Here is a 25404-nt window from a genome sequence, read left to right on the forward strand (position 1 = left end):
AACCAGGGCCCAGGAAACCTGAGAATTCTGTAACCTTCAGAGGAAAAACCTAGCTGCGAATTTCTCATGTGTTGAAATGCTCTGAATTTTTTTTTTTTTTAAGATAAAAAAGTTCCTGTTGTGTTTTGCTGCTTAATTGGTGAATATGTGATTAGTAAGCTGCTCAACTAATTAATGTGTTTCCATGTGATAGTAGTAAATCACTTTACTGTCTCACAAAACCAGTTTAACAAATTGATACTTGTGAAAAGGAACCTGCATATCCTAGTATTCTGTGTTCTTTGTCTTTTTTTTTTTTTTTTGCTTTCATATTTTCCTATTCCAATTCCTGCATCTAGACTGTACATTCTTCTTTAGTGTGGGGAGGAAAATACCAGTTTGGCCTCAATTTGTGATTTTGATTTCAAATTAGATTATAAGCACTTTCACTAAATTTTGGTTCACATAAATTCATAATGACAGAGTAGAAATTTTGATTCTGTTACAACAATCCCCACCCCCACTGCCCCAGCCACATTGATGCAGGTATAACTATATTATATAAACCTATGAGGTATCCTCTGCCGAACGTATTGGGGATCTTTAACAGCTGATGAGTAATACTGTGTGCTGTTATCCTCACATTCATCTTAATTGCTACATACATGTTTTATTTCTGAAATAGTCATTGTTGTTATCATTTAGTTGCCAAGTCGTGTCCAACTCTCTGCAACCCTGTGTTGGACTGTAGCCCACCAGGCTCCTCTGTCCATGGGATTCCAACAGGCAAGAACACTGGAGTGGGTTACCATTTCCTACTTCTCCAACCCAGTTATGGAACCCAGCTCTCCTGCTTGTTAATCCAAGCAGATTCTTTACCACTGAGGCATCTGGGAGGCCTTGAAATGGTCATTAGGAGCCTCTGTATGCATTATGCTACTGCTGCTGCTAAGCCAGTTCAGTCGTGTCCGACTCTGTGCAACCCCATAGACGGCAGCCCGCCAGACTCCCCCCGTCCCTGGGATTCTCCAGGCAAGAACACTGGAGTGGGTTGCCATTTCCTTCTCCAATGCATGAAAGTGAAAAGTGAAAGTGAAGTCGCTCAGTCGTGTCCGACCCTCAGCAACCCCATGGACTGCAGCCCACCAGGCTCCTCCGCCCATGGGATTTTCCAGGCAAGAGTACTGGAGTGGGGTGCCACTGCCTTCTCTGCTGTATGCGTCATACTTCCTTGCAATTAGCCTTTCAGATTGGGCTTCATTCTTCCTCCCAGCTAATATTCAAGCATATGAAGTCAAATTCAGTTCATGACTGCAATATGAGGATTTTATGACCCTCCAATGGCACCCCACTCCAGTACTCTTGCCTGGAAAATCCCATGGATGGAGGAGCCTGGTAGGCTGCAGTCCATGGGGTTGCTAAGAGTTGGACACAGCTGAGCAACTTCACTTTCACTTTCATGCATTGGAGAAGGAAATGGCAACCCACTCCAGTGTTCTTGCCTGGAGAATCCCAGGGACGGGGGAGCCGTTTATGGGGTCGCACAGAGTCGGACACGACTGAAGCGACTTAGCAGCAGCAGCGGTTTGCTCCCTTCACCTCTACAGACTTCTTCTCTTGTCAGCTTCCCATCAGCATGGTCCCTCTGTAAGGGCACCAAGCCTGGGCAGCCATAGCACGCCTGTGGGCAGTTGTCAGCTCTGCCCCACTGGCAAAGCCTGCATCCCCATCCACATCATCAAGCAAAGGGAAAAAGTGGGAAGGCCATCATTTTGCGTGTCCTAAAGCTCCGGATGGCCTCTCAGCAGGCTCCAAGGACCAGTTCTTTCATTGTCTCCTGTCCTAGGCTTTCTCAGTGTGAACCCAGCTCCGTGTTAACCCAGGCAGTCTGTTCCCGGGGTCATGTGTACCTCCGCCAAGCCTGCAGCGCTGACCTCACCGTGGCTGCAGATGACCTCCCTGGGTGCATTTTCTTCCAAATCAATCAAATATAGATTTCTAAAAAACCGGATACCTGCCTTTGATCTGACTTCTTTTTTTAGTGATAAAACCTCTGAAGAAAAGTGTTCTTGCTTTCATCTTGTAAAGTAGCCTTTTTTCTTACCACAAGAGAACTGAAAAGGGTGATCCTGCTAAACATAGCATTATTACAAATGTTTGGTGTTCCTTTCAGATAAATTATCAAGTCACTAAAGTGCAATGATAATGCTTCTCTCTAATGTGTGAAGGCCTCGTATTATGTGTGCTAATTTAATAGAATGTGTGATACACACATAATTAATAGGATTGATGATTAATTTTGAAAAGTGAACAGCTTTGTCTAATTACTTATAATACCCATCATTAAGGAATTCATCTTTGTACTGGAAAGAAGCTAAGTAGTAATTACCCAATCATTTTAATGGAACATCTTCAGATTCTTGAATTTTTTCTATTCCAGCTTCCTACACAAATACAGACAAACTTAGATTTTATTCTCATAGGCTTTTTGACTGTCATGATGGCTTAAAGAAAGGAGAATGAGAATCAAGAGATAGCTTGAATGTAGCTCAGGTGGGGATAAAAGGCCTGGTGGGAATTTCTTTGTGTGATGGCAGATTTGACACATGGTTTGTTAGAAACAGCAGATGCCTTCTCCATGTCAGACTTGCAAGGTAGCATCTGGGGCCTTATCACTGACTGCATGCTACATGCCTTTTTGGACACTTGCTGAAGAAAAAAATTACTTCAGCGCTTCAGTGATATCTTTATCCCATCACTGCTAAAGGCCAGCAGGTGGTGTACCACCAGCACTTCCTGTGCCTGAGGGGACGCTTGTCCTGACACATCACCATTGCTCTGATGTCTGTGTTGGTGATGCTTCTGCCAAGGGCCAAACTAGCATCTTCTGTCAGCAACCCAGCAGATCTGCACCATGTCCAGGAGCACAGTCATTCCCGAATGTTATATTCACAACTATGATATTTGCATTATGTAATATAAAACGTTACAAAATTGACAGTATCTATTACCATAGATATTATCTGTAATATTATAAAATATTATAAAGAAAGGGCACTACATTGATCATAAAGATCTTTCTTCATTTAATGTTTGGGGTCTTCAAGCCCATATCACTGCTGCGTCATACCTGATGACTTTGGAAATGTAGATGTTCAGGTTTCCCCCCCCAACCCCCGACCAGATGAGGAGCTGAATAAGCAACTCTTGTGTGGGCCAAGTCATAAGTATGACTCAGTGCATAGAACGCAGGAAGTCCCCAGCATATGAACCTTGAAGCTGCAAACTTTCAAAGATGAAAACACGCACGCACACGTTCAGTCACGTCAGTTAGTTTTTGTGTCTGGCACACATTGTCACATTCATGTATCCTCTGCAAGTGGCTGTGTTCTTGTGTGCGTGACTGTATAGGACTGTAGAGAGTACAGTAGTACAGTGTCTTCATTGCAAGCCCAGGATGTCCAAAAACAAGCATAAAAGCAGCAGTGATGTAGCTGGCACTGTAGTGTACTTGTGAAGGTAGTGTACTGTAAGATTAAAAATGTTTTCTCTGTTTCTTTGTGTCTGTTTTGTATGTGTTATTTGTGTAAAAAGTATTATAAACCCATTACGGTATAGTACTGTATGCATGCTTAGTTGCTCAGTCGTGTCTGACTCTTTTGCCACCGTATGGACTGTAACCCACCAGACTCCTTTGTCCAAGGGATTTCCCAGGCAAGAATAATGAAGTGGGTTGCCATTTCCTTCTTCAGAGAATCTTCCCGACCCAGGGATCAAACCCAAGTCTCCTGTGTCTCCTGCATTGCATATGGATTCTTTACCTGCAAAGCCATCAGGGAAGGCTATTTAGCCGATTGTGTTAGTTGGCTGCCTAGGCTAAATTTGTTGGACTTATGAACAAATTAGACTTAGAATGTGCTGTCAGAATGGAACTCGTCCGTATGTACGGGACTTGCTGAATTGTCTTGAAACTTAGCATTTGGCGAGCATTTTTATTTATTTATAGCTGTATGTTATTTTATAAAATATATGAGGTCAGATATTTAGAGCCAAGTTTGTTGGCTGGAAATCCCTGAGTCACTGCATCTTTCTCATTTAAGTTTTTGTCAAATATTTAGTTATTTGGAGAGGATAGTCATTTTTCTTTTGTGTGTTAGTCTACACACACACATATTTATTTCATAATTTGATGTGAACAAAATTACATTCTGATTACATGTCTTCAAGTTATCAGTATCGTTTAAGGGTCTTTACGTATCTCGCATATTTAAGGATCTGTGAAAATGAGTTCTGGTATAGATGGTACATGAAAAAGTGGTTTTCTTGTGGGTTGTATCAAAACATCTGTCTGATTAGAGATTAGCTACTTTTGTGTTTTTATATGTCTTATATTAACATTTGAGTTGGAGCTTTCAAGTGGAGTCCAGCTGTCTTGGCACTCAGTTGTACTGGTGTCATTATATTTCCTCTCCACAGTGATCTTAACTAGCAAATGATTAATAATATTTCTCCTTGGTAAGGAGACTTACCAAGACTTACAACTTGGTAATGACTGCACTTTATATCAGTCTATCATACTACATTCTTTTTTGCCTAGATTTATGTTTATTTGTTTAGGTATCTTTTCTTAGAGATAAATATAAAAACTGTCTGTTTGGAACATCTATTGATTATTGTGTATTTAACTCAGCCCAAGAACCAAACAGGAAATAGTTAATACAGCGTCCAGATGGGGAAACAGTGGAAAGTGTCAGACTTTATTTTTTTGGGTTCCAGAATCACTGCAGATAGTGACTGCAGCCATGAAATTAAAAGGCTTACTCCTTGGAAGAAAAGTTATGACCAACCTAGATAGTATATTCAAAAGCAGAGACATTACTTTGCCAACTAAGGTCCGTCTAGTCAAGGCTATGGTTTTTCCTGTGGTCATGTATGGATGTGAGAGTTGGACTGCGAGCGCCAAAGAATTGATGCTTTTGAACTGTGGTGTTGGAGAAGACTCTTGAGAGTCCCTTGGACTGCAAGGAGATCCAACCAGTCCATTCTGAAGGAGATCAGCCCTGGGTGTTCTTTGGATGGAATGATGCTAAAGCTGAAGCTCCAGTACTTTGGCCACCTCATGAGAAGAGTTGACTCATTGGAAAAGACCCTCATGCTGGGAGGGATTGGGGGCAGGAGGAGAAGGGGACGACAGAGGATGAGATGGCTGGATGGCATCACTGACTTGATGGACGTGAGTCTGAGTGAACTCTGGGAGTTGGTGATGGACAGGGAGGCCTGGCGTGCTGCGATTCATGGGGTCACAAAGAGTCGGACACAACTGAGCGACTGAACTGACCTGAAGATATACAATCCATAGGACTAAATGTTGTGCATTTTTAAGCCATCATGTTATAATACTAGCATCTTCATTGGAACACTTTTCACAGCTATTTCTCCAATATGTTTTCCTAAAATTAAAAACTTCCAAGTGTTGGGAAGAGAATGTACTTTAAAGCCAAGGTGTTATGACCCCATCTCTGGCATATTCTACCTGTAGGTCTTGGTGATAAGACATAACTGTAGGTCAGTTTTCTCATCTGTAAGATGAGAATAATATTGTTCTGTACTTCACTAAAGTTCTGTGAAAATTAAGTGATATACATATGTGCATGCATGCTTAGTCACTCCATCGTGTCTGACTTCTTTCTGACCCCATGGACTGTAGCCCATATAGGATTTTCCAGGCAAGAATAATGGTGTGTGTAGCCATTCGCTTCCCCAGGGAATCGTCCCCATCCTAGAATCGAGCCTGGGTCTCCTGCGTTGCAGGCAGATTCTTTATCGTCTGAGCCACCATTATGAACAGTCCATACATATGTGAAGTCTGTTTGTTGTTCAGTCGTGTCCATCTCTTTGAGACCCCATGGACTGTAGCCTGCCAGGCTCCTCTGTCCATGGAATTCTTCAGGCAAGAATACTGGAGTGGTTAGCCATTCCCTTCCCTAGGGGATCTTCCCGACCCAGGGATCAAACTCAGACCTTGTGCACTGCAGGCAGATTCTTTACCATTTGAGTCACCAGGAAGCCCAGTGTGTGAAAGCTCCTTAAAATGGTAAAGAGGATATGGATATATATTGGCTCAGAATTACAGCTCTTTGAACACATGGTGCACCTGACCTAGGTGGCAGACACCACAGGGACTCTTCATATCTCACTTTAAGTACAGCACCCACCTTTCTGCAAGAGAAACTGGATATCGCATCCCAGTGATGAATTTCTGAAGGACGCAACTATCTAAGAAAACACTTTAGTGATATATTTCATCCTTCACACTTCTAGCTTAAATAGCCCATGGTGCCCTCAGTCACCTTATCATGACCCCAGTGGAAGCAGCGTGGTATCTGCAGGTTTGTTTTGCAGCTGGGTGGTAGCAGTGCCTGGCCCCCAGGCCTCAGAGCTTCACTTTCCTTCCATGCCTCTGGACATCACACAGAAGAGAGAGGAAGCTCCTTTATTTTTCTGTTTGCACTGAGAGGCTAGTCCCGTTTGAGGAGTCCATGGGACTCATTGTACAGGATCCACTGTGATTCCTGGAAGCAAAGGATGTGGTGTTTACTATCAGGGGAGGCACCCAAGTGCTTCCTGCATGTTCTTCAGAGCTCTAGCTCCCTGGGGCCCCTGCTTTGCAACCCCAGTGGTCACAGACAGTACCGAGTGATTTGAGCAAAGGGAAAGCAGGATGCTTTTCTGTGTATTGTTTGGAGGGTGTAAGACGGATAACATTCGGTTGTCATGCACTATACTAACTTTGGAACTGGTCTAAAGTTGTCGTGACAAAAATAAACAGGGTTTGATTTCAGTTTGTTTGTTTAGATCGTGCCCTCCACCCTAGGAAGCATCTCATCTTGCTTATCCCATAGGCAGCTTTCCCCTCTCACTTCTGTATCCTTTCCAGGCCCCTGGCTGTGTAAATAGAAATTCAAGTTATTCTGGTTAACTTGGGGGAAACTTCTGAGTGGCATGTCTTTATCTGAGCTTCGGCTCTGTGTTCTTATTTTAAAGACGTCTCTTGCACGGAAGGGAGACTGGCACTGGTGCTTGCAGAATACTAGCAGGTGCTTTTGCCTCTGATTTCTGCCCAGGGGGCCAGCCCTGATTGTGCACCCTCTAATGAGGGGGGAGGACCCCCTTTAACAGGATTACATTTCAGTGACGAAATGCAGTCAGACCTGAAGTCTGTCTGCAGACTGACCAAGCTCGGGCTCTAATGGGGTGAAGCACCTCTTGTAAGTACAGAAACTCCTCTGGTGCAGAAACTGGCCACCCTGGGAAGCCCACTGGCTTCTCCTTCAGAGTTTTCTTAATCTAGAGAAGAGTCAATCTTTATACTCTTTAAAGTTCGAAATGGAATGTTTCATTGAACTTCTATCCAGGAAGTGTTTAATCAACCCATAACATGCTTATACAAGGATGAATAAGTTCTATCACTGAGAAAGTCCCTCTTCTTTGCATGCAGCAGGAATCAGAGATCGCTGCGTTTATCAGTTTGGTAGGAACTCAGGAAAGTTTATAATTTCTCTGTTAACTTGGAACCCTATGTCAGCACCTATTCTTTCCAATATGTTCAAGAAACCTGAAAGGCTCTTTGGCCTTTATAAAGAGACCTGGACTCCCATCCCAAGAAACAGAATAAAAGCAGAAATGGGCCTTTCAGGAAAAGTCTTAAAACCAGGAGCAGATCTGCCTTTCCAGCAGTGAAGACATTATAGAGATCGGGAGCTTTGAGTACAAGCTACCATTCCCCTTGCCATAACCCTTCTCTGCACCCCTCCCCCGCCAAAAAAAAACAACCAAAAAACACAGTATATGGAGATACGAGGCAGCCTACATGGCAGTACTGTGACCAGGTGTCTGTTTTTTATTTCTATGTAAGTGAATTAAGAGCAAGTACTTTGTTAGAAGCTAAAAGTTGTAAACTAAAGTACTCAGTTTTTGAGATTAATCAGTAAGTTTTATTTTTGCATTTTTAGCCAAAGGCTTTATCGCTTGCTGATGGAGTAACTGTGTTAGATCTCTGCTTCACTGAAATTGTCGAGGCTACTTGCACCTGCTTTTAGTAAGATTTCATTGAGTTCCGCTTCTGTGTTCCTTGTCAGTCTTTGGAGCTCCAGCAGACCAGCATGTTCAAAACCAGTCTTCATCTTCTGTGCCTACAAATCTCTCCACTTCTTAGGAACCTGCTCATTTGCTCAGATTCCTTTTTCATTATGATTTCTGTTTATCTCCACTTTCTGTAAAAGGATTAAAAAAAAGTAAAGCTAGTTTCTTCAACAGGAGGCACCCGCATTCCATTGATTCTCTGTCGTAGTGTGTGCCTAGCTTGGGATATAAAAATGCAGAGTATATCACAGGGCAGGGATCACAGTGTCCTGTCAGCTAAGAGAAAGTGAAATGTAAGGTCATAGTGGGTTCTCAGTGCTTTGTGAAAGGTAGCCAGCAGTCTCCGCCTCCTCCGCGCTTCCCTAACTCGGCCGTCTCTGTGGAAATGCCTGCCGACTTTTCCACTCTCACTTCTCATCTTACGTTGCCCACAGTGTAACCAGTACCTTTCTCCACCTGCCTAAATGATTGCACTAAAGTTTTCTTTAAATTCCTCAAACCTTAATCTTAAGAAATCACTTTGAAGTGTGTTATTATTAGCAGGGCCTGGAGTTGGCACAGTTTTTTCCAAGTCATTTGGCACATGTGTTTGGACCTGAAGTCACATAAAGCTGCTAAGATCCCTGGGATCCAGGAATCTCCCGCAGGGCAGAAACGCCCCGCTCCCCGCCTCCCGCCATGCCCCCATCCCCGGTGTCTAGAATGGTGCCCTCCACAGTGAGGCGTGGGGGGCACCCGCTGCACCGCTGGGCGGGATGCTTCTGATGGGACCTGCTCCAGGAGCGAGAGCTGCATTTAGCTTCTTGGCCACTAGGATCCCAGAGCAAATTACTTTTCAGGTCTCTAAATAGTACGCTGGAGATTTCAAAGAACTGATGCCATTTCTAAAACCGCCCAACTTCCTCCCAGGAAGTTACTCCCACACTGAGACTCTTGACTTCATGACCTACCACAACCAGATTTAGAACCTGAACCACCTATGTAGGAAAGTTATCTCCTGGCAGAAATGGAAAAGTCCAGCTGCCATACAGTTTCTAGCAGATTTTACTTCTTATAGCCTTTGCCAGAGGAAAGGCGGCAGGGAGTCTGAAACTCCTTTCTTCTCACCGTGGTCGGATTCAGAGCAGCCCTGATGCTGCGCCAGTGGCTCCTGAGAAACTAAATTGGCCTTTTAGAGAGGAGGAGAAGGTCCAGATTTTAATGTCTAGGTTTCTCCCCAGCTGTTAATTAGTTTTATGGTGTAATTAGTAAAATAGCTCAAGAGGAGAAGCAAAATCCAACTTTTAATGGCCTGGTAAGCCTTTTTTCTTATCTTAAAAAGAAGTGAAATAGCAAGGTTCAGTCAATGGGAGAGGTCACTTCAAAAGGAGTTCACATTTCAAAATCTCATCACTTCCTCCTCTCTTTTCATATAACCAGAATCAAGAAAAAGGGGGAAAAAAGAAAAACCACACTGAATTTTCAAAACTCTATTACTGAAAGAGATCACATATTTTTTATTGTAGTCAGACAGAATGCAAGATAATGTTGCTTCTGTTTGAATCCAAAAATATAAGATGTATGTCTGATCGCTCCGTGAGTTAAACACCCAGCCTGCGACTCACAGTGCTGATACTGATGCAGAATAACCCTCCATCCTTTAGCAGGAAGGGACCTTTCTTTCCGATAGAGGCTAAAAGTCATTTCAAACCAATCTGGTGGATAAGATAGAGGCCCAGACCTGAGGAACCAAATACCAAAGCTGACCTCAGCCAAGGAGTGGCCATAAAATAGTAACAGTCTTCCTTGCTTGTTTCAAAATTTGGATGTCCTTGCAGAAGAGAAATTCCAAAGCCATATGGAGTGAGGGCAGTAGTGCTGGAGTATGTTTGTAGCCCTTAACAATGACTATTTTAGAAGGGCATCACGTTTGTTTGGGTGTATAGCTCGTAATGTGTTTGTTTTAAAAATAAGCCTTATTATATTAGTGTCATACCTCACTTTTTCCTTGAACCGTTCTTCTCTAATCGTCTTCCTTGAGAGAGAGAGGAGTGTTAAATAGGAATTATCCTGAGAAGAACCACGAGTCCTCAGTAGCCACTGTATCTCCAGTCTTGTCAGGACTATGCCATGTCTGATACAGTCGGTTGAAGGGTAATCTACCTTTGAAGGCAAAGACATATGCGCATGTTCAGTCAACTCTTTGTGACCCCATGAACTGTAGCCTGCCAGACTCCTTTGTCCATGGGATTTTCCAGAGAAGAATACTCGAATAGGTTGCCATTTCCAGTATTTCCTCCTCCAGGGGCGTTTCCCAATCTAGGTATCGAACCTATGTCTCCTGCATTGCAGGCGAATTCTTTACCCGCTGAGCCATCAGGGAAGTGTTATAAAGACCTCCAGCCTCATCAGACATTGGGGCAAGAAGCACATGCCCATTCTCCAGAGTCGTGAGCAGTAGCCACTTTTGTTTGTGTGGCCCACATCCCTGCCGAGGAACATGCCCCCCCTGAGGGTTATCCCACTGGGGACACGGCAGGCAGGTGGTGTGCAGCTATGGAGGTGCGTGTGGTTCCCCTTCTGGCCCTGCCACTTCCTAGTCATGCGTTCTGCACAAGTTGCTTATTTTTTCTGTGCCTCAGTTTTCTGTGGAATTCAGATATACCCTGTTCCATTGGGTTGTGGAAAGCATGTGAAATTGACTCGTAAAAAAGGCTCCATTAGGGAATTCCCTGGTGGTCCAGTGGTTAGGACTCTCTACTCTCACTGCCAAGGGCCTGGGTTCAGTTCCTAGTGAATTAGGGAACTAGGATCCCCACAAGCCTTGCAGCACAACCAACCAAACAAAAAACAAACAGCTTGGTTAGCACCGTGCCCAGGACAGAGTAGGCGGTCAGTCAGTGGAGGTTATGATTATTGTTAGGTATGGAAGAATAAACCTAATGTCACTGTCAGCATAAGCAACTCTCTGGAGTGATGAATATAACAGAATGAAATGGCACAGCCCACTCAATAACCAAATATAAACCATTCAGATGCTTTCAGTTGGCTAGGTCCCATGTCTCTCTTTCTATATCCCTCTTCAATCTTAAAATTTTAAATGCTTTTATGTGAACTTTCAATTAGGCTATGTTGTTTTCCCCCAAAATTTACAATGACTTTATTTATAACCTCAAATCAGGTAAATTAGCCACCATATCTCCCTGTTAATCAAGTCACTTCTAAACTTTTTTGACAGAGCTTTTCTCAAATTGACCCAAAGGTGCCGTGGGAGGACGTGATCCATCCAAGAAAAGAAGTGAGCATGTGAGAAACAGGGGCATTTGCAGCAACATGCAGGGACCTGGAGATTATCACACTAAGTGAAGTCAGACAGAGAAAGACAAATCCATATGATATTACTTTCATGTAGTATCTAAACTCTGACACGAATGAACCTATCTGTGAAACAGACTCACAGGCATAGAGATCAGACCTGTGGTTCCCAAGAGGGCAGGGACTGGGGGGTTGGCGGGGGGGGTGTTGGACTAGAATTTGCGTTTGTAGATGCAGACTATTACATTTAGAATGGATAAACAACAAGCTTCTACTGTATAACACAGGGAATTAAGTCCAATCTCCTGGGATAAATCATAATGGAAAAAAATATTTTTTAAAATGAATGTGTGTTTATGTAAAACTCAGTCACTTTGCTGTACAGCTGAGATTGACACAACATTGTAAATCAGCTATGCTTCAATTTAAAAAAAAAAAGAAATAGCACCAGGATCCATCAGGGAAACTGAAAATCACAACATGCTTTCTCTGTTTAGATCATTGGCTTTTCAGATGAAATTTGGTCTAAAGAAAAGATGTTTCTATAAAGCCTCATTAACCGAAATCTAATTAACTAAAATCTAGTCTAGTCTAATCTGGGCCACATAGCAGCCACCCTGGAAAAAATTAGTCAAGGCTTTTTTCAAAAACAGGAGTCCTCATTTATTTCACATGAAAATTCCCCAGAGTGGTGACCAACCCACAGCTTAAGTGCAGCTTTGTTTTAAAGCATGTTTGAAGAAACAAACTGTACTGTTATGAAATATATTGATTTTGTACTCAAACTGATCAGATTTGAGGATATCACAGAAAACCACCCCCCTGCAAGCATCAGGGGGAACATTTTTCTTTTGAAAAGAGAAAATGGGGCTTGTCCTGGACTGAAGTCCACATCCTCAAGCCAGCCAGCCCTGATGTAAACTGTCCACTGCTAACCATGGCTCACCCCGGGTCAGCACATTGGGTTCAGCTTGACCTCCACCTGAAAAAGCTGGAGAGCCCAAAAGCCGCCCACTGTTCCAGAGAGGCCCAGGCATAGTCAAGACCACAGGAAGAGGGCTCTGTGTGTTCCTGGGAGGGTAGGAGAGGGAGCTGTTAGGTAGAGCTCCCAGGTGGCTCAGTGGTAAAGAAACTGCCTGCCAATGCTGGAGACCCAGGAAACGTGGGTTTAACCCCTGGGTTGGGAAGATCCCTTGGAGGAAGAAATGGCAACCCACGCCAGCCTTCTTGCCTGGAAAACCTCATGATCAGAGGAGCCTGGTGGCTGCAGTCCATGGAGTCACAGAGTTGGACACAACTGAGCATGCATGTAGGCAGGGCAGAGAAAGTGGCTTGCTTTGCAGTCAGGTGGAGGCAGGAGTAGATTCAGGCTCCACTGCCTGCTGCTTGGTTACTGGATTCCTTCCTCTTGCTGAACGTTAGGGGATCTTGAGCGTGGCACCTGGGTACCACAGATGCTCAGCAGTTCTCTTCTTCAGTGCTTGGCCCTAAATCCTTCTTTCAAAACCCTCTCTCTTGTCTCTGCCATTTGCATCCTTGGACTTGCAGTCTGTAAGGAGATCAGCTGTGAGAGTGCTGGGCATATGGATCTTAGATCTTGCTGTGTGGCCCAGCTGATTCTGCACACAAGCCCAAACACTGGTTTTAGACTTCTGGGCAAACCTTGAGACATCTCGTTCCTGCAGTCAGGTCCCTTTAAAAGATCTTTTTTGGATCCGTGTGTGCAAGCTCAGTCGCTCCATTGTGTCCTACTCTGTGACTCCATGGACTCACCCACCAGCTTCTCTGTCCATGGAATTTTCCAGGCAAAAGTATTGGAGTGGGTTGCCATTTCCTTCTCTAGGGGATTTTCCCAACCCAGGGATTGAGCCAGGGTCTCCTGCGTTGGCAGGTGGATTCTTTACCACTACACCCCCTGGGAAGCCCCAGTGAGAGATGTACTCTCAGCTCCTGCTTTCCACCAGCAGCTGACTGGCATCTGCTAACCAGCTCTACCACCCCTCACCTACACCCATTGTTTGAACCTAATAAGAGAGCTTCCTGACCTCAAGTCAAAGTTAATTCTATTGAAAATGAACTGAAGTTGAAGGTGAGATGTTTCCAAGACAATGTGCTGAGAACTTGAATGGAATAGAAATAAACTGGTAGAAGCAACTGATATTGGGCCCATTCATCACGGCCCCTGAAGCTCTTGGGGCTCCACCTGACTCTGCCTTAGCACCTGAGCGTGGGGCCTGCTGCAGCCTCAGCGTGTCAGTTCCCAGTTAATGGCTTTCACTGTTCCATTGTCATCGCTTTGCTGCTGTGAACTCATCTTCCTTGAATTTGGAAACAGACTTATTTTTGTAACAAAATCAAATGAGAAAGTTTAGTTTCATCTAATATGTAGTGAAAGTTCTTCGTTCAACCCGTTGCCTTCTAAGAGAGCCAGAGTAGTTTCTCTCCTTCTTTTATCATTTTATGAATACTCTCTGGGATAGTGATATCATACAGTAAGTTCCTGATTGAGTAGTTACAGAAACACCAAGTTATGCTGCAGCTCAGCATTTGATCTCTGGCCTGTCTTCCACGGTTTCATTTCTTTGCTTGCAGTCCATTGAAATTCCTCAGAGTGGGTCAGCAGCCTTCAGAAAGCGCCACACGCGTGACCATATTGTTTAGAAGCAGGCTTAGACTAAGCTCTTTCCTTCAGTGTGTGTGTGTCTGTGTACATGTGTGTGTCGGGGCTGGTGGGGAGGGCAGTATTGGGGATGAGGGGCAGGTGGGTAATGCATGGACGTGTCTGTTTGAGATAATTTAATATTTTTGCCTTTATCAAGAGTAACTCATAATCATTGCAGGAAAAAAAAAAAAGAAAAATTCACCCTTGGTTCTAACAGTTACTTACTATTAACATTTTCATTTCTTTCCAGACAATTCTAAATTTTTCTCCTTATGTGATTGAGCTTATACTACACATGATGCATTTTAATAGCTGCACAGTATTCTTTCATATATGATTGTACCATGAGTCATTTCAGTAGTCCCAAGTTGTTGGACACAGGGTTTTTTTTCCCTCTAAATTCTTGCTATTATAAATAATATTGTGATGGACATCTATGTAAACAACCTATTTGAGGTCTTTTCTGGTTATTTCTTGGGACAGCGGACTGAAAATAGAATTATTTGATCAAGGAAGTTTAAGACTTGCAAAGATACATGAGGGATACTGCCAGCTTTGCCTGTTACCCCACATCTTCACCACTGGAGACTAAAACGTGTCCCCTTTTACTTCACGTCAGTTCAGTCGCTTAGTCATGTCTGACTCTGTGACCCCGTGGACTGCAGCACGCCAGGCTTCCCTGTCCATCACCAACTCCAGGAACTTGTTCAAACTCATGTCCATCGAGTCGGTGATGCCATCCAACCGTCTCATCCTCTGTTGTCACCTTCTCCTCCTGCCTTCAGTCTTTCCCAGCATCAGGGTCTTTGCAGATAAGTCCAGCCCTTTGCATCAGGTGGCCAAAATATTGGAGCTTCAGCTTCAGCAGTAGTCATTCCAACAACTATTCAGGACTGATTTCCTTTAGGATTGACTGATTTGATCCCCTTGCAGTCCAAAGAACTCTCAAGGGTCTTCTCCAACACCACAGTTCAAAAGCATCAATTCTTCGGCGCTCAGGTTTCTTCACAGTCCAACTCTCACATCCGTACACGACTGCTGGAAAAACCATAGCCTTGACCAGACGGCATTTGTCAGCACCACTTTTACTTGTTGAGCCCAAATCAGTTCTGCCCTAGAGGCAGCCTCATGGTTGCGTTCATACAGAAAAGCAAAGAGTTTGAAGGTCAACCGCTGCACCGCTGATTGACCCACTGGAATATCTGGTTTGATAAGCCTTGACCAGGTCCTTGACAGGCTCACCAGCTGTTTATTTCTTAAAGCAGGAAAGTGACTCATACATTGGAATTACTTCTGCATCACCTCCCATTCAGGAAACAGAGTCGTCCTTCATGCCTCTGTCCCCCCACCATCCATATCCTGACCACTGTTTCTCAGAAATAATTCTAAACCTCGCCTTGCCTCTCCATTCCCATCACCACATCACCATCTCCATACCACATCACCATCTCCATCACCACATTACTTCATGCCCATAGCACATCCCTATCAACAGTGTTCCCATCTTTCTAATCCCATTTAGGCTTCCATACTGTCATATTCCCAGAGAAGGCAATGGCACCCCACTCCAGTACTCTTGCCTGGAAAATCCCATGGACGGAGGACCCTGGTAGGCTGCAGTCCATAGGGTCGCAAAGAGTTGGACACGACTGAGCAACTTCGCTTTCACTTTTCACTTTCATGCATTGGAGAAGGAAATGACAACCCACTCCAGTGTTCTTGCCTGGAGAATCCCAGGGACGGGGGAGCCTGGTGGGCTGCCGTCTGTGGGGTCGGACAGAGTCGGACACGACTGAAGCAACTTAGCAGCAGCAGCAACTGTCATATTCCAGGGTTCTCTTCTTGAAGAGAAAACTGATTAAGGCCCCTCCCCTGCACTGCAGGAAGGATCTAAGTCTGCATCGTTCTTCATGGCCCTTTACGGTCTGACCCCCACCTCATCTCCAGCCGTCCTGCCTGCAGCCCTGACACCTCCCACTGTCCTTCTAGTGGGGCAGGCTGTTGAGCACACCACTGTCTGCTTTCAGTACCCTTCTTTCCAGCTTCTTCATCTTCTACTTATCTCTCAAAATAAAACTAAAACATCAGATCCTGGGCAAAGCCTCTCCCAGTTCCCCCAGCAGAGTTAGTTGCTCCGCCCTCTGAGTTTTGTTGTCCAGCTCCGCATTGAATTCACAAAACAGTGGCTGCTGCGTGGTACCTGGTGAGGAGTCCCAGTCTCCGTAGCCTTTCTCCCCCACTTTTGCTCAGTCCTCTGGGTCAGAGTCCAGGCCCTCCCTTTTTTCCCATTGATGATAAATGTTTGTAGAATAAATCAATGCATGTCTTTATAATGTTTAACGTACAACCACTATTTTAATATCTTAATATTATAGATAATTTTAACCTGACTTGTACTAGCATTAATTAATTAAATGTCTTAAGATGCGATGGGTGTTTTTGCCTCGATCTTAAGAAAATGCAGACCAGTGCTTGCCCTTGAGATGAACTTCTTTTATTAAAATGACTCCTCATCCTCTCTGTGGTTCTATCTCATTGTCTTCTGCCTCTTGTCTAAGAAAAGAACTGGCAGAATACCTCTAGGAGGAAAAACACAAAGTAGATAAAGTGATGGACGAGATGAGGTGAGCATTGTAACCTTGTCCTCAGAGGTCCTTGCACTGTAATGCATTACTCCAATTTTATGCAGTGATATTAGTCCATCATGTAAGCTGTTGCAAGGTGTATGGAAAATGTAATCAGTAATATTGCTTTATGAAGGAATGCTTCCTTTCATAAAGAGTCCTCTGCATAATAGACTCTATAGATTTGATGGCAAATTTAATGTCCTCGATCAAGAGTTGGCTCGAGGTCAGTGTATTACTTGAATTAAGTTCATTAAGTGATTCTGCTCAGCCATTCACTGTGTACATTTTGGGTATCTTAACAAAATCACCTCCTCTAAGGATTTCAGATTAGTGAAAACTTCTGAGATGAGTTTAATATGAAAGCCTCCAAGTGAATTTTTAAGCTTACTGGTCCATGCACCAGAGCCCTTTCTATGGAGTATTCCCAGATACAATGAAATACATTTTTAAAGAGATATTAAAAAATTTCTGCTTACAACTAGAACTTTTTTTTTTCACACAACAGCAGGATACAAATTCAAGTTCGCACAGACTGTAAACTAGAGATACTGGGATATATATCCAGGGATTAAAACAAAGGTACAAAAATTTCATGGTCTAAAGATATTGAAATCATACAAAGTCTCTTCTCTTATTGCTGTGGAATTTTTACAACTGGAACTTAACTGTCTCCCTTACTGAACCTCAAGCAACAGTAATTACAGAAATAGTGAAAAAGCATTGGGAAGCAGAGATATTATGCATTTAAATACTTGACAGATTCATTTCCACGATTACTTATAACACTCCATTATGGACCAAAACTTCCGTCTTTGGCAACACAAAATATCAGAGTCATGAGACATTATTGGTGCCATCTATCAGGGGCATATGCTTGAGTGATTGGTAAGAAGAGAGTATGGATTCCAAAGACATATTTCTGCCTGTGATCCTTCTCTGGAAGAGCTCCATGGGAAGCTTCCTGCTGGCTGTTCAAGGAGCGATTCCAGCCTCCCAGGAACACTTGACTGCAGAGGGTGTGGGCCTGGAACCTTGCACAGAAATGTCCCTCCTTGCCCCTCAGGCATTGTGAGTTCTGTCCTTTGGGCCTGGGCAGCGAACACTGCTCTGGCCAGACCTTCCTACATGCCTTCCAGGGAGAAACTGAGCTCCCCACCCCACTTCTTTCCTAAGGAACTTTCCTTCCAGATGCTTTTATAGTTTTTCATTAACCAGTGACCAGTGGTGAGTGGGCTTTCCAGGTGGCGCTAGTGGTAAAGAACCTGCCTGCCAATGCAGGAGATATAAGAGACACAGGTTTGATCCCTGGATCAGGAAGATCCCCTGGAGGAGGATATGGCAGCCCACTCCAGTATTCTTGCCTGGAGAATCCCATTGACTGAGGAGCGTGTAGGACTACAGTCCATAGGGTCACCTGACTGAAGCGACCTAGCATGCATGCAGTGGTGAGTGGAGCTGCCGGTAGAAACTGAGCATAGAATTTCCCCAGGTTAGTAAAAGTCGTCCCATTATCAGCCTAGCCAGTGACAGGGAGGGGCTGCCCCACCCCATCCTGTGTCTCTCCATTGATTGACCCCATCTCTGCTTTGCTGGTCATTGGGCCTCACTCTGAGTTCTGGAGGGAATGTGACCACTAGAAATAAGTTCAGATAAATCAGTAGAAGGTGTTGAGTTAAAGAGAAAGGAACTTTTAAGGAAAAGGTTGAGGGAAGGAGGATACAAGGACGGCCGGGAAGGACAGAGGAAAAAGAGCAGAATGCGTTACACTGTAAATTCTTACATCAGCCTCGGATGGTCAAGATGGTCATGGCTCAGATGGTCAAGAATCTGGAGACCTGGGTTCAGTCCCTGGGTTGGGAAGATCCTCTGGAGGAGGGCATGGCAACCCACTCCAGTATTCTTGCCTGGAGAGTTCCCGTGGACAGAGGAGCCTGGCGGGCTACAGTCCATGGCGCTGCAAAGAGTTGGACACGACTGAGCCAATTTTGTGTAAATTCTTATATACAAAAACTGACTCTTAAAAAATGTATTGTTTTCACAGACCGTACTTTGCTGGAAATAATAGATTGAAATAAGGTTGTTTTTGAAGTAGGAATGTCCTGGTTGATGAGAGGGAAATGCATCCAGCATTCCTGTAAAATGAAGGAAATGGTTATCTCCGTCCGAGTTCCCTGTGGGAGAGCACAGGAAACCTGCCGGCTCCCTGGAGAGGCCATCGTCATTCCTTCCCCTCGCCTGCATCATCTCGTTACAGAGAGTAACGATGGAAGTTGTTTCTATAAGGATACTCAGCTGGACTTTTTAATCTCTTTCCACATGAAACAAAACCTCTGAACACGTCTCCTTACCTATTTGTGTTTTAGTTTTTTCACCTGGCGCGTTCAACAGCCATACAGTGATTGAGTTTGTGTATTTTGCGATGACAGTCCAATGACTCTTGGCCAGCGAGTACGTTTCCTGGCTGGTTGCTATAATTACCACCCTGCGTCAGCCTTGATGGGCCTTGAGCAGGTCCAGGCCACAAGATGAGTGTTCCGGAGAGTCTGCTGAACCAGGGGACTGGGGAAGCGGAACTTTCACCCAGTGCTGGGCATCCCAGAGCATGCCGTGATTGCGCAGTGCTATCCCCCTTTACGTCTCAACTATGTTGAAAAGTTGTGCTTGTCACGTGGAGTGACTCCACCATGTGTCCTCTTTTTTCCCTAGAGGACACAATCCCAAAGAAGGTGGTGTGCCACTTCAGCGGGAAGGCCTACGCGGACGAGGAGCGCTGGGACATCGACAGCTGCACGCACTGCTACTGCCTGCAGGGCCAGACCCTCTGCTCCACCGTCAGCTGCCCGCCGCTGCCCTGCGTCGAGCCCATCAACGTGGAAGGCAGCTGCTGCCCCATGTGCCCAGGTATCTTAAGCTGCCACCCTGCCACTTTTCATCCTGTGATGTTGATTTTAAGAGCAAACTAGAGCAGACTGAGAGCCACCTGGACCCAACCCTATGGAACTAATTCCTTTGGCCCAGAGAGAGACATGGAGGGTAGCTTGAGAGACTGTGACCTGTAGGTGAGCACCTGATTTTGGTTCCATTCTGGAATTGCTCTGGTTCTTCTGATTGGCGTTCTCTAAAATGTCAGTGGCGGGCCTGATGGGTATACCCTCGTGGGTATTAATGACACCTGCCGTATCCGAGCAGCACAGTTTGAGGGCAGTGTTGGCTGAGCCTAGTGACAAAGGTCCATGATCAGACAGAGTAGGGGATACACTTGACAGCTCTTCTAAGGTGACTGTTTCCCAAAACCAAAATGGAAGAGCTGCATTTAAAGAACACGCTCCTGGCCCAGTCTCTTCAGTGCATCAGTTCTGACAGTCCCGGGCTGTCTGCCCTGAACTTTCCATCTCTTCCCACCGAGGACAGGAACCACAAAGCACACCCCCAGCTGGGTTTTGCAGATGGATCACTTGTCTGCGTCTGTTTCCACATCCCACCGTTCACATCAGCCCAGTAATCCACCTCTCAGTTTAAACCTAAGCCCCCCTCAGCTGCCCAGATCCTCCCCCAGGCCTTCTGGATTCCCTGCCCGTGTCTCCTGCCAAAACAGCTCCTTTGTTTTCTGCCCCTCATCCCAGCAACACAGGGCCTGAGCCCTTGTCAAGACAGCCTCTGGGCAGTGTCCAGATCAAAAGCCCTGGACACACAGATCTCGCAGGCAACCCAGACCTCACAGACCAAAGAGAGGGCTCACTCAAGGAGCCCAGGGAGCTCCTCAGCAAGGCGAGAGCCCTGCATCTTCACCGTGATTCTGTGTTTCCTTGGAGCATTGCATTAGAGACTCTGGCTCCGTGCAGCACAGTGGGCTAGAGGTCACGGCAGCTTAGAAGGGCATCAGCACCACACACTTGTAAAATGGGACGGTCAGTTAAATCTCAAGGATTTCATTGAGCTCAGCGCAGGTTTGCCTTTTGTTTAGGTGCTATGTAAGCAAGACAATTCTAAAAATGTCCATTTATCCCCTAAAAAGAAGGGGATACTTTAAAAGGGTCAGGAGACTGAGCCCTTTTCAAATCCCTCCGTTGGGTGCTTTTCATGGTTTAGTCCCCTTGGCCTTGTCAATAATGTAGACCAAGAGTCAGAAGGTCACTTCCATGTTGTATCAATAGGTGTGCACATTGGAGAAACAGAATCTGCAAGTGTTTTGCATGAGAAGTATGAGGAGAAATGTATTTCCCATCCAGGTTGCTTTATCTAATACATTTCACCTGATTCCCAAGTTTCATACCAGTTTTCCTAGTAATAAGCTTGTAATGATCTAAATGGTAAAACTTGATCTTACTTATTGAACCAAGATCCATTTCATGCCTACTCAAGTAAGCACTGCTTGAGGCCTGGGGAAGACAAACAGTGAATCCAGCAAGTCCCCATCCACACAGAACTGATGTTTTCTTAGGGAGACACAGGAAGCAAACAGGTAAACAGACACACGATGAGGACATGGGCCGCGGAGCGACTCGCAGCCAGCCCGGGGGCGGGGGGTGCCGGGCTGGGCAGAAGGGGCGGGATGTTTGGATGATCCAGGAACCCTCACAGATTGCATGACATTTATAAGGGACCCAGGATGGCAGGAATCACGGATTAGGAGAGAACCTCTGCACATAAGCAGGATGAGAGCCCAGTGGGTGGGAATCGGCCGTGGATGCTCGGAGAGAAACAGGGATGCTGTGTAGGTGGGACCCCTTGAGCAGGGAGGGTAACCAGAAGCAAGCAGAGAAGCAGCCATGCACCAAAATATGAGATCTCATGAGTGATTTTAGAATCTTATTGAGGTAAGATAGAGACTCCGGAGAGTTTAGAGTAGAGCAATGATGGAATGTTTCTTGCAGAAGTGGAAGCTGAGACCAGGGCAGTAGATGTGAGATGGGAGGAGTGGCCGGGTTCTGCTTCTAGTAAAAGGGTAGATTCCATAGGATTTGAACACGATGTGAGGAGTGAAAGAGGAGGCACACCGTGAACAACTGTAATGTTTTTGACCAAAACATGGAGTTGCGACTCTGGTGTAAAATCAGTTTTATTGGGGCATTTTTTTTAGTTTGAAATCTCCATTGGACGCCTGAGTGGAGGCAGTGAATAGACAGTGACTATCTAGAGCTCAGGAGAGAGATAGGAAGTGGTTCTATAAAACTGAACATTGTCATAGAAGGGAGGTTTTTAAGCCTTGAGACTGGACGAGGTCACCCAAGAAGTGAGTGGAGATAGAGAAGAAAAGGGAGTCTGGAACTGAGCCCAAGAACCCTCCACTTTTGGGATCTAGGCAGGTCAGGGATGGAAAACAGAAAAGGAGCCCCTGCCACATGGGAAGACACCAAGAGCTGTGACCTGGGAGCCACCTGGAGAAAGGGCGGGGGAAGTGTGGTGGGTGACATCAGGTGAGAAGTCGGGACTGACCACGGTGCATTTAGCGTCATCCAAGTCATTTTGACGAGCCATTTCCCCACAGTGGTGGCAGCAAAGTCTGCTTAGACGGTTTCAGAAAGAAGGGGTGGGTGGTGAATTGGAGACAACCGTGACACATCTCAGCTACAGACCATGGTGCTCAATTCACAGACAGGATTTTCCTGTGGAGCAGAGGGGTCTGTCTGGGTGGCTTTCACTTGAAGAAGGACTGAGCTGGGCCTTGAAAGACAGGCGGGTTCTCTTCATTGGAGTGAAAGAGTCACCTGACCGAAGACCCTGAGACGGAGGCCAGATGCGCCTGCAATAGGGAGTTCTAGTAGCAGGAGGTAAGGACAGAGGAGACAGCTTTGGTCAAGATGTTTAGGGCTTTAATATTCAAACCGAGGGAGATTTTGTCCTTTACCCTTCTCGGGAGGCTCCTTTTTAAACAGATGAGACACAACATCATGGAGGTGCTCCGGGCAGCCTCTGGGGTCTGCAGGAGGGACTGAAGCCGGGAGAGACCCGGGGCCAGGACAGCTGTGACTTGCCTTATGGACGACCAGGTATGTGATGGTAGGACCCGAGTTCAGGTGACGCAGTGGCAGGAATAGAGGTAGGTCCCTCTCCTTGACTGCGAGCGTGACAGAAGAGGGAACGCAGGTTTCACTGGCATCTGCTCACGACTGGAGATTCCTCCAGTGGCTTCTCTGTCAGCGTGCACCATTGGATTGGAACTTAATTTCTGTTAACTCCCCTTTCTGCTTCTGATGTATTACTGATGAATCATTTTTCCATTTTATCTCCATACATTTTGAAGTCAGTTGAGCTCTGCCACTTCACGTTTGACTAAGTGTGGCCTGCCAGGAAGCCTGAGCTCCTGTCCCAATTTCTCGTGGTCTCTGAAGTTTCAGGTGGCTGCTTTTCCCCCGGATACTTGGCTTTGCCCCCTGCACATATTAGCTGACATTCTGAATAGCCCTGCCCTCACCAAGCATTTCCTCCTTTTGCCACCTCTGGATATGAGTAAAAGACTTGTGAACTGGTTTGCTGGTCAATACTTCTCCCATTTTATAGAAAACTGAAGGTCAGAAAAGTTAAGCGAATATCCAAAGCCACGCAGCTCGTTAGCAGACCTGGGAGTCCTGGACCTGGGTTAACCTGGAGTTCCATCCCCCCAAAAATGGTGTCCTCACCTTGCAAATCCCAAGCACCCTGCCCCATATTCCGGAAACAGACATTTTAAGGAAGGTGAATCTTACAATGGGCCAGGTCGGTGCATCTGAATTTAAAATATGTCGCCACTAAGTTGTCTTAGGTTCCTCTGAGCAAATTGGACCCAGTTGTAATTCTTAATTGTGACTGAGTACCTGTGATCTGTGCCTCCAGGCCAGGGGAAGGGTGTGTCACTCCTTGTCATTGACAAGGCCAGCAGCTTTATAAAGGGCTCTTGCAGTAAATGTCAGAAGGGTTCTGTTTGAGAGTTGGAGTTGTTGCCGTTTCTGGCCGTGGCAGGCCTCAGTCTCAGCGTGGAAACACAGCAGCACCCATACTCCTTTTTGTTTCTCCAAGCATTCTTTTTTTTAAAGATGTATCCTTTTTGGCAAAAATGCTCAGAGGTGGCTTCCCTCTTAAATTCACATTAAAGGAAATGACCCTCTCCCCTTAGACCCAAGAGCTCTGAACTGAGCTTTGAATATTTGGTGATACAGGAGGTGCTATGGGTGGATTTTAATCAGAGCTGAACTGAGCTTAGCAGAGCAAATTGATCCAGAGGACAGGCTGTGAGCTGCCCAATGGGGAGACGGAACTCATCACTGGAGGCCCATGAGGGCAGCATTGGTCTTGATCACAACTGTGTGCCCCAGACTTAGCCCAGTGCCTGCCACGTAGGAAGTATTGATGAAATGTTGGTTGAACGATGGTGATTAAGTAACCACTGAGTAAAACAGTCCTCCTCCATCCTGGGCAGATCCTTCCAACATTCCCAGCCGTCGCCAGGTAGAGCCTTTCTAAGCACCTAGGGGAAGAGAACGCACACTGTGAAGTCTGTGTGGTGTGGAAGGTTTCACTGAAATCTACCTCCAGGCAGGAAGAAGGCACAGGAATTTCAAAGTTGCTTATCTCTGCCGCTGTCTTCCTGAGGGACTCTGTAGAAGTCTTTGCTACTTAGCTGCTGACATTCACAGGTTTTCTGCGTGGGTCTCATGTTAGCCTTTTCTCCTGAGGCAGCTGCAGGTCAATGGCAGGTCAGCCCCTGGGGTGATAAGGCAGCTCAAGGCTGTGTGTTGGACCAGGCAGGAAAGGGGCTCAAGACACCATAGCAAAGATGTCATGTAAATGTCAAGCGGTTTTCTTCCCAAATTCCTCCAGGAAATTTGTATCATATACCAAGATGTCTCAGTGGGCAAGCTAAACATCATCCCCACACATAAACATCATCCCCACACACAGCCTAGAACCACCAAATCAGGTCCAGCCTGGACCTACCAAATCAGGACCTGTGAGCAGATTTTACAAGGCCTCGGATGACTCAGATATGATAGAAAAGTTTGGAATCACTAGTTGATACTCAGGCCTGCCTGTGCTTCTGTAAATGAAAATGGTTTCAAGTAAACTCTCTTTTTTATTTCCGTGAATTGTTGAACATTTCAAAACTCTTCAGAGTGTCTAGTTCTTGCCATATCTGAGTACATGCATGCTAAGTTGGCTTCAGTCGTGTCTGACATGGACTGTAGACCATGTTGCTTTGCGACCCCGTGGACTGCAGCCTGCCATGCTCCTCTGTCCAAGGGACTTTTTAGGCAAGAACACTGGAGTGAGTTGCAGCGCCCTCCTCCAGGGGATCTTCCCAACCCAGGGATTGAACCCATTGCTCCTGTGGCTCCTGCATTGCCTGCAGATTCTTTACCACTGAGATACTGGGGGAGGTCTTGAAGTTTAACTAAGAAAGCTAAAGCTGAAGTAACTTTATTCCTGGGGACAGTAGGAAGACCTGGGCTTTGGATTCACAGGACTGCATCTGAAGCCTGGCTCTGCCGTTCCTGGATGCATAACCTTGGGCAGTTAATGCACAGTGGAAGCTGAATTCATACTCTCTATCACTTTTCACTTCTCTCAGATCTGTCTTTTTTAAGGTTTACTTCTTGAAAAGCTGGTAACTTTGGGAATGACATTGATCACTCTGAGAGAAATATTCCAACTTAGAAAAACATATTTCATGTATTTTATTTTGGTGTAAATAAGGCTGTTTATTGGGCTTCCCTGGTGGCTCAG

At 45.4% G+C, this 25404-nt stretch overlaps 1 protein-coding gene across 1 annotated transcript in view; it reads left to right on the plus strand.

Moving 5' to 3' along the window:
- Window positions 1-25404, plus strand: part of CRIM1 (cysteine rich transmembrane BMP regulator 1) — a 210651-nt gene that overhangs the window by 177475 nt on the left and 7772 nt on the right. Inside the window, exon 14 of the mRNA XM_018055113.1 lies at window positions 19411-19605. Within this exon, the coding sequence (XP_017910602.1) occupies window positions 19411-19605 (195 nt within the window). The remainder of the gene's footprint in view (window positions 1-19410; window positions 19606-25404) is intronic.

The sequence above is a fragment of the Capra hircus genome, chromosome 11 (genome assembly GCF_001704415.2).
Source record: "Capra hircus breed San Clemente chromosome 11, ASM170441v1, whole genome shotgun sequence".
Lineage (NCBI taxonomy): Eukaryota > Metazoa > Chordata > Mammalia > Artiodactyla > Bovidae > Capra > Capra hircus.